This window comes from Gracilinanus agilis, chromosome 6 (genome assembly GCF_016433145.1).
Source record: "Gracilinanus agilis isolate LMUSP501 chromosome 6, AgileGrace, whole genome shotgun sequence".
Classification (NCBI taxonomy): domain Eukaryota; kingdom Metazoa; phylum Chordata; class Mammalia; order Didelphimorphia; family Didelphidae; genus Gracilinanus; species Gracilinanus agilis.
This window is the reverse complement of record NC_058135.1, coordinates 17261878-17271791: the sequence shown is the minus strand read 5'-3', so window position 1 is coordinate 17271791 and position 9914 is coordinate 17261878. Positions and strand designations below refer to the sequence as shown.

General features: G+C 44.4%; 1 protein-coding gene across 1 annotated transcript in view; it reads left to right on the top strand.

Moving 5' to 3' along the window:
- The first annotated feature begins 5108 nt into the window (after positions 1-5108).
- The window catches only part of TUSC3 (tumor suppressor candidate 3), a 58375-nt gene continuing 53569 nt past the window's right edge, over positions 5109-9914 (top strand). The window contains exons 1-2 of the mRNA XM_044681136.1: positions 5109-5216; positions 5714-6049. Of these exons, the coding sequence (XP_044537071.1) occupies positions 5109-5216; positions 5714-6049 (444 nt within the window). The remainder of the gene's footprint in view (positions 5217-5713; positions 6050-9914) is intronic.

Below are 9914 nucleotides of genomic sequence, written 5' to 3'. Positions count from 1 at the left end.
CTGGGAAAAAATGAAGCCTGATACACTTTTAGGCTTAATCAACATCACAAACATTTTCCTTATCACTTTCTTAAGCTGATATAATCAATAAAACAAACCTTGATTTGTAGATTTCTAACATCAAAGGTATAAATGCTCACACTGAATATTTAACAATTGGCAGACCTATTGAAACTGACACTAAACTCCACAGGGAAGAGAGCATGCAACTTGGGATATCTTTTTAACATAGCCAGCCATGACCTCAAGAGTTTATCACTGAAACTCCTGGGTAAGTATACCCCTTATATCAATGCAGGTCAGCACTTCTACAGAGTTTCAGCGTGTAGCCCTGGGATACTGAAAGGCTAAGTGACGTGCGGGGTCTGAATTCCTTACTAGCCCTCTATTTACTATGCCATAGTGCCTCTCAAGAGAGACAGATACTGTAATATAGCAAAATAGACAAAAAAATAGGAAAGGGAAACACGGATCAGATTTTTTGCAGGGAGAGAATGAGGAGGAATTGGCTCACAGAAGAATAGATCGGGGTTAATCTTTAATTTTAATGCATAACACAGCTGATGATTTTACAAACAAAAATCCAAATAATGTTTATTGGTTCTCATACTAGATTGGCGAGGTTTTCTTTTTCATGCATTATTTTGGATTTTTTAAACTAGCTGTCCCAGAAGCTTCTAAAACTCAATATATCCAAAATAAATCATTTCCCTCCCAACCCACTCTTTCAAAATTCCTATTTTTCTTGAGGATACTAACATGTTTCTGATCACTTAGATTTACAACCTAGCAGGCATCCTCCACTCCTCCTCACTCTCCATTACCTTTCTTCTCCAATCATTTCTCAGATGTTTCAACTTCTGCCTCCACAACATCTTCTGTATCAGCCTCCTTCTCTCCAAACACATTTCAACCAGGCTTTCTCATGACTGCATCATTACCCATCTCAACTATTATAGTAATATCCTATGTGGTTCACCTCCTCAAGACTCTTCCCTCTCTAATCCATCTTCCATACAACTACCCAAAGGATTTTCTTAAATATAGAACCAGTCCTGTCACTCACTTCCTTTGTACTTAAAGGCTTAGCCCTGGGCCTGGCACTTAAATCCTTAATAAATGCTTGTTGATTGATTAATTGATCCTGCATATTGTACCAGATACAATTTTAACTGAGGCCATGGTTAATATTTCAAATAATCTTCAAGGTTTCTATTTTCTAAGACTCTCACCAATAGAGAACAGAAAATAATAATGATCATCATTTCCCTTTTCTCTTCCACTTTCCCCCCCAACTCCCATGCCCTCAAAAGGGACCAGGTATTAATCCATTCCAATCAATCTATATGCTGGTGTTTTTGCTCCCTAAAGATACCCATGAAGAGTTGGAGTAGAGTTGGGGAAAAACCTTCTGAGGCAGAGTCCTTTATTGTGATTCATCACTGAAGAATGACTCTGCATAGGCTTAGGGATTCAGCCATATTGGGTACTTATGTAACAGGCATTAAAACAAGCTTTGACCTTGAGGAAGGGAGAGCAGAAAAGGGGGGAACTACTTCCACCTTGATGATGAGGGTTTTAAAAAGCAAAGCAAGTATTTATTCTGTTTCTTATTCGTTCATTTGGTGGATTTCCCTTTAGGGAGGGGACCAGAGAGCAGCAGGAGAGATTCTAGTTAAAAGTCTGTTCATGTTTAACTCTCCTCTCTTTCCTCCTTCCCCACTCTCTCCTGAGAAATACATAGATTGTATAGTGATCTTTCCTTAACTGACATATATATATATATATATATCTTATATGTATACTGTGTGATTCTCCTTTTTTCTTAAGAAACAAAAGAACAAAAAATTTCCCAAAAGATGAATTAAATGTATTACTGCAAAGTTTATTTTTAAAAATGTTATCTGTAATGGAGTTACGTATGTAAAGCACTCTGCTGCTGATGCTAAACATCTTTACTTGTAAAGCTGATGAGGTGAGATTGGAATTTAGGAGAGAGACTGGAGCAGGATGAGTGTGGGTCAGGTGTATAACAGTGACTCTTCCTAGGCAAATGATGGGAAGGCTATAGCGGATGTGGGAGCAAACATCAGAATCACCCTTCTAAGACAGCTTGGACATTTTTATATGTAGCATAGTCCTACTTTCTCCCAGTATCTATTAAGCATGGAAATGATTTCTTTAGAGACCCCAAAGGCTGTCATGTCTAACCCTTTTAAAAAATTGGAGCACAGAGAGGCTGAATGATTTAGGAGGATCACAAAGATCCTAAGTATCTTAGGCAGGATTTGAACCCAGGTCTGTCTTTCTGACTCCAAGTCTAGTACCTCATGGACTAGATCATCCAGATGCCTATTGAGGATTATTTCCAGAAGGGCTATTTATAGTGTATGAAGGATTTATGGATCTTGAGTGTCAGGGTAGACTCCTGTGATGAGCCCTCCATCAGAGCTCTGAAGATGACTTTGCCCCTGCTCTTTGATCAATTCTCTTTGGGAAGTTCCTGCTAGTGCTTTCTCTCTCTCTTTCTGTCTTATTCAGCAAAGGGGGAAGAAGATATTTCTCATTCTATCTACCAGCAGCAATGGTAACTATAAATACAGAGTAACAGGAATGGCCTCTGCTGCTGTTTACTGCCTTTGTTGTTCCTTTCCTATGCACCAGGTTATCATCCAGTGAAAAGGATATTTCTCATTTATATAGTAATTTTGTGCCAGGACTGAGAGATTCCAAGTCAGCTGCTGGCTGCCCAGCGGGAGCTAGTTTCCATAACAACAGAGTCCTCAGAGTGGAGAAGATGACCACTATTGAGATAATTCAGTGACTGAAGGATGAAAGCCAAATACTCCTGGCCAGGAGTTGTGTACCATGGACAGTTCTGGTTGTGCAGTCCTACAAATCTGTCTTTACACTCTAGATCAGGGGTCAGCAACTTATGGCTCTCTTTCTGTAGGAGCCATAAAGTCCATTTTTTTTTCAGGCGCTGTTACAGGAGCGCACACAGTGACCACTGTACAGCTCTCACGAAATTACATTTTAAAAAATGTGGCATTTATGGCTCTCATGGCCAAAAAGGTTGCCGACCCCTGGTCTAGGGGGAGCATAATGAGCACAATGGACCCGTAGAGATGTACATATTCTATTTCTTAATGTGCACTTAGAAGCCCTCTTACTTTCTATTGCCAAGGAAATGAACTTCTATTTTGTACCTGGTACTCACATTGTATACTGAATGCATTACTAGAAAGGATGCTGTTCATCCTGCTTTAAGGAAACGCTAGCCAAGAGCCACAACTAAGAGATTTCTGGAGCACAATGGACCAGAAAGAGAGGAAGGCTGGCCCCCTCCTTTCTGGAGATCAGGCACCCCTGGATTGAACCCAAATCCAGAACTGGATAGAGCATTGGTCACAACTGTAAGTTCCCAATCCATACAAAGTAATTGAGGGGGTTTAGGGAAGGCAGCATTAGCAGTAAGGGGGGTTAGAGCAGACATCATGGGGCAGGTGGCATTTGAGCTAAGCCTCCAATCCAGCTAAGGATTCTGAGAAGAGATGGGGAGGAAGTATGCATACCTGGCATGGGGGATGGCTTGTGCAAAAATACCAAGACAGCATGTGGAATGGAATACCCAGGTATCAGCCTTTTTTGGTTATGCTGAACTGACCGTGAATAGTACAGATGATCTTGCATTGATCAGAAATTAATCACAGGCAAGAGTTGGTGATTAGCCTGTTTATTCCTCCCCAGCCAGGCAATTAATCCCAACTGTCAGGTTTGATAGTGAGAAACTGACTAGGCCAGTAAGCAGGTCTCAACAACAGGTAACTAATTTAATTAATAGGTATAGAGATATCTTGATGATATGGGGATTAAGGAAAAATGGGTGAGGATAGAGGGTTTAAGAGGTTAAACTAAACTAATATCTAGTTGATAAATAGCCAGGCAGTTCCCCTTGGGGAAAAGGCTGGGATGGAATTCTGCCTCTGACTAGCTTGGCAACCTCAGCCTAGTTCAGCTGCTAGATGTTAAAACTAAAAGTGGCTGGTTATAAAAAGCTGTTAATCTTCAGATTAATTTCTTGATGATATTGTAGAAAATTGTTGTTGATGATAAAATATATGGCAAATTGCAGGATATGACAGGTGACCTAAGTAGCTGAACCCTAAAGTTAATCAGTTAACTCAAGTCTTTGATGAAGCTTTTGGGTTTGGAGAGCTTTCCCCTTCCACCCACCTAACTCTCAACTGAGTCAATTTGCTTGGGGGTGACCTCCTATTTATAGGGGTGCTCCAACGGTCTTTTACTGTCTCATGCCTGCTCTGGGAATTCCAAAATCTTAACTCCCATCTTGCAACAGTTTGCACAAGATGGCTACTTGCTATTTACATTTGGCAGCATACTTTGTAGGGATGTCCACATAAATGATGAGGTTAACACATGCATTGCCAGAACTTGCTCAGTATTTGAAAGGCTCCAAATGAAATGTGGAAGAGAAGAGATAATAGGCTGCCTACTAAACTGAAAGTCTACAGAGCTGTTGTGCTGACCTCCATGTTATGTGCCTGTGGAACTTGGACACTCTATTAGCTCCATGGCAGGAAATTAAATTGCTTTCATTTGAATTGTCTTATGAAGAGTCTGAAGATCATCTGGCAAGAGAAGGTATTAGAGCCAAACATTCAGACTCTATCGCAGAGAAGGCAACTCAATTGGGCTGGCCACATTGTTCAAAGGCCAAACATCCATTTACCTGTAAGATTATTTTATGAAAAACTCACACAAAACAAATGCTCACATGGAGAGCAATACCAGAACCCTCTTACAGTCTTTCTGAAGAACTTGAATATTGATTGTGAGACATACGACTCCCTAGCACACCCCTTGTTTGCCCAATCAGAGGCGGCACTGTGCGCTACTAGCTCAAAAGAACCCTATATGGACGAATCTCCATCCCAAGTGTTCATAGGGGCTATGCGTGCCCAACCTGGGGTAGAGCCTTGGGAGCTCACGTCCAGCGGTCTAATCAGCCACAGTAAAACACACACTGTTCATTGACCTTGATATGGTGATGTCGTGACAACAGCCAATCAGTGACAAGTCCTAGGATGTCTTTCATAAAAGCACTCCCAGAGGAGGAAACTCCCGCTGCCAGGCGGCACAACAGCTTCTTTGCTAAACTCAGAGCCCAAACCCTGAAATGGAATGGGAGGGAGGTGGGCACTGAACTGAAGTGAAGGGGCAGCATCCTAAGAGTTATTGAGATCCCCACCCAGGGCCCTGGGGAAGAAGTCACAAAGAGACACACCCATGCCTGGGGATGGGAGTGAGGGGAGGAAAGGGGAAGCCTTTCTCTAGAAAGGGCCATTTCCATAACTGAGGAGAGAAGTATTATAAGGAGCCAGAGCTAGTCTGGGATGGGGTCACACAAAGAGATAGTCAAAGGGGTGGAGCCAAAATTGGAAAGGCTACTAGGTGGGGGAGAGGAGCCTTGCGTTAGAGGGCGGGGCCATGGAGATCGGGTAGGGAAGGGGTCCTTAGGACAGGCTCCACCTTCTGGGGGCGGGGCGGGGGGGAGAGTTGCGCCATTGGGGGCGGGGCGGAAGAGGAGCTGGGGCCGGGCAGGGCCTAAGCTGCGCAAGCGCATNGCGGAAGAGGAGCCGGGGCCGGGCAGGGCCTAAGCTGCGCAAGCGCATTTCCTTTCCCTCCGCAGCGCAGCGGCGTTGGGCGGGGCAGCGTTCTTCGTGAGGGCTGTTGGTCCCACGGTCTGTCTGAGAGAGTCAGGGCTGCGGCAGGTAGCGGCGGCGGCGGCGGTGGCGGCGGTGGCGGCAGAAGCAGCGAGGCTCGGGCGATGGCAGCGCTGCGATCAGAAGCGGCTGCAGCAGCGGCGGCGGCCGTGGGGCCGTCCACACGGGGCGGTGGCGCGAGCAGGCTCAGCCGGGCCCGGTGTCGGTGGCGATGGGGCCTGGCGGGCGCGAGCTGCGCGCTCCTCCTGCCGCTGCTGCTGCTGCTGTGCGCGCCCCCGAGCGTGGCCCAGAAGAAGAAAGAGGTACGGGTGCGCGCATGGGCCTGAAGGTAGCGGAGGGGCGCTAGATGCGCGTGCGCCTGGAGGGCGCGGGGAAGCAGCAGGTGCAGACCCCGAGGGGGTGGGGGAGCTCAGTCTTGCGTTGCCAGGCAACGCCACGTCTGTGTCTGCGCTTGGGCCTCGTTCGCCTGTTCACATGGCAACCAATAGCGGACACTTCAGCGCATGCGCACATGCCCTTCTTTTTCCCCCAGGGCGGGGCTTTTTTACTCTGGTGGGAAATAAGCTAGAAGGGCCTGGAGAGAGTGGATTGGGGTTATGGGTCATCTGGTTGATGAACACTTATTAAACACCTACTGTGTGGGAGGATAGGCTTCTTCTCTATCCTGCTCCGCCCTCCTTGGGGCGGTGACGGAGGTGGGGGGGCTCTCAGGGGCTGCCGGCAAGAGCTCGGAGGCTGGATCCCCTTTCCAAACCATTGACCTTGCTGTGGGTAACCTGATTGGGGAGAGCTTGAGAACATCTGAGCCAGCGTGGGGCATGCGGGGAATTCACTGGATCTAAGATCCGCTTCCAAGGCAGCCCCATTCCTCTCCTCCAGGCTTCTACCTCTCAACCTCTCTTCCGGGGGAGAAGGGGTGGTCCTCCCCATCCCCCTGTCTCCGTCAGGGTCCTGTTGGGTAGGCCTCCACTCCGGGGTTATTGAGAATCTGGTTTAGTAAGAATGGATATCTGCAAGGTGCCCAAGGTCACCAGTCTAGGGGGCACCATTTAGTAATGGTTATTTGTGAATTTGTTCTCTTTCCTGGGGAGTCCCTCATACCAGAGATACAGAATGTCATCAGCCAGTCCGTAAGACATCCATAGCACCTCCAAGCACCTTGCCATGCCTGGGGACCCCAAGAGATGTGGAAATGGGCCTCCCCCTAGGTCCTGGAAGGAGACAGTTTGTACAAAGATCTACAAGACATAGATATATGGCACTAGATTGTGGGGGATCAGGAAAGGCTTCCCATAGAAGGGAGCATTTGGGCTGGGACTTGAAGCTGAGAGGCTTGAAGCTAAGAAGGGAGAAATTCCAGACATAGACAGACAGAGAGGCACTGGGAGTCTGGAGATAATGGAGTATTTAGTGGGAAGAACAACAGGGAAGCCAGTGAATTTTGCATTTGATCTTGAAGGTAATAGAGAGCCACTGGAGTTTATGGAATGGTTGAGGATGATATGGGTGTGCTTTAAGAAAATCTCTTTGATAGCTAAATAAAGGATGGAGTGGAGAGAGACTTGAGACAGGCAAGCCCACTCACAGGTTTCACAATAGTCAAGGTATAAGAACTCCATTTGAGTGGTTTCTTTCTCCAGGACTTCTTTAGACACTGTGATGGCTCCAAAAAATGCATTTCCAGGCCTTGTGCCTTCACTTATTTAAAATAGCACTTAATAATTTTCAACTTTTTTTCAAATCCCTTGTCTAAGTAGGACATTTTTTAATTGATGTTTTTTTTTTTTTTTTTTTTTTACTTTGGGCTTTTATTATCTTTTTATATTAGCAATGCAGTAGAGCCCCTCCTATGCTGAGCCCACAGAAGACTATAGACTATAGGCCTCAAAAGTTTGAGCATTCTGTTTTGGACAACATAGATCCCCAAAGCTACAACATAAGCCAATGTAAGATAAATAGTAAGGAATTTACAACTCTTGAGGCCAGAGATCAGCTTGGAGGATGAGTGAATACAGTAATATCAATAATAACAAATAAGGAGGTGTTCCAGCCCTAGCTTTGCTACCATAACCTTTGACCAGCAAAGATGTCATTTTCTCTATTGGAATGGACTGCAAATATATAGCTTAGCTCTCATTTTACAGAGAAGAAAACTGAGACCTAAAACCATGAATAAGTTGTGTAAGGTAATAGAACTCATATTTGAATCCAGAGAACAATTGATTCCACTGTTGCCCCATTGTGGTATGGGAGTTAAGTAACCCTAAGTTCTCCATGGTGGTGTCAGTGGACCACAAGGTCAGGGCCTGAACAGAAAGCCTTTTGTGGGTGTTTATGTTGTTTAAGGAATGGCCTGATTATATGTGGAGAGGCTACCAGCTCTTGGGGCAGGTAGGAACTTTTTCTGACACCAGCAACTTGTGAAACTACCATTTTTGAATTGGAATCTATGTTGGTAGAAGGAATATGTCTGTAGAGCCCGCAACAGAGGAGAAATTTAGCAGTCAGGATCCTAGATATGGAACCATTGGGGGATGGCCAAGTTTAAGGCCCTCTACTCATCTCCAATTTGGTTGAGTTTTTTCAGATCTTTTTTTTAATTTTAAAACTGATTGTTAAATTTTATTTTGACCCGACATTTTCCAGCCACCCCTCAAATATAATGTCTTCCAAAGTGAGTGCTTGATGGAGTGATTAGAGCTGCTAGTATCCCTTTTTTCCCCTTTGGGAAGAACTCAAGGCCTTTTTCCTTGGTAGGGTGGTCTCAACATTGAGGGTTGGGTTTAGTCTTGGTTTTTGGTGCCTTATTAGAGTCAACGATTTGAATTCTTGTCTGTGTTTTTCTTCATGGGGCAGTCCTTCATATCATTTTTTCATTTTATCTGAATTTTTCATATTCATTTTTCCTTATGGGCCTGTAACATTCAACTGTATGTTTAGACCTTCCCTAGTTGTTGTATATATATTTATCATCACAAATAAGTGAATATTGCTGTCCATTTCGAGGTGTTCTTAATATTCTTTAGGTTTTGGGGACACCACTCTTTATTGGCACATAGTAGGCACTTAAAAATGTTTGTTGATTTATTAAATCAGAATCAAAGGACTTGCTTAATTTCTAATAGTTTTCCCTGACTTAGTTGTTGAGTTCAGTGTCAGGACTTAACAATCTAAGGAAGAAGAGACAGTGCTAATGGTGTTCTATATATTTCAGACTACGGTGTGGACACTTACAACATCAGACTCTCTTAGCTGAACGAGGCACTTCCCAAGAAATGTCTTGAGTCTAAATAGTAGTTTTAAGTCCATTGAAAGGATGACTTTATTCTTCTTGGCAAGTCCTTTCGTGGAAGAGGACTCCTTTCTTCAACATATTGAATCCTTTGTACAAAAGTACAAAGTGATCATTGAAAGATGAAAAGAAAGGGGCAGCTAGGTGGCCCAGTGGATAGAACACCAGGCTTGGAGTGGAGAGGTTTGGGCTTCAAATGTGGTCTCATACTTCTGAGATGTGTGACCCTTGGAAAAGTCACTTAAACCCCAGCCTAGTCCTAGTCACTCTTCGGCCTAAGAGTTGGTACCGTAAGAGGGAAAAGGGGGACTTTGGTTGACTATATTGATATTTAAAGGTGTGGTCACCAAGGAACTGAATAAATACCAATTCCTAAAATGATTTTAGTAATTTATTAACAAAATATAGCAGGGAGTGGGAGAGATGAGAAGTGGGTAGAGTAAGAGATCTAACTTAAGGAATTAGATTTGTATTCAAGTCTTTGCTTTACTCCGGCAGGGCTCTAGAAGCCCCCAGAGGCCCAGCCAGAGAGCCTAAAAGTCATTTAATAAGGGGTTTAACCACTAGGGCTTCTCCCAATCAAGGGAGCCTCCTGGAGACTAGTACCTCCAGGGAAGTTAAGGTAGTCAGTCAGCCTTTTTCACTCACCAAGTGTAGTTTTAAGGGAAAGATTTAAGAACAGTCTCACCAAGGTCTCAGGATTCCAGCCAGAGGTCCTCCACATCCAAGCAATGAACAAGAAGAAATCCTTCAGACCCAAGACACGATCCAGAAGACCCAAGCTGAACTCACTGAACTCTCTTTTCTAGAAGATAACTCTCTTTTAAAGGGGCTTCTTTTGCGTCACTTCCTGTACCTTCCTCCTAGTTTACTTG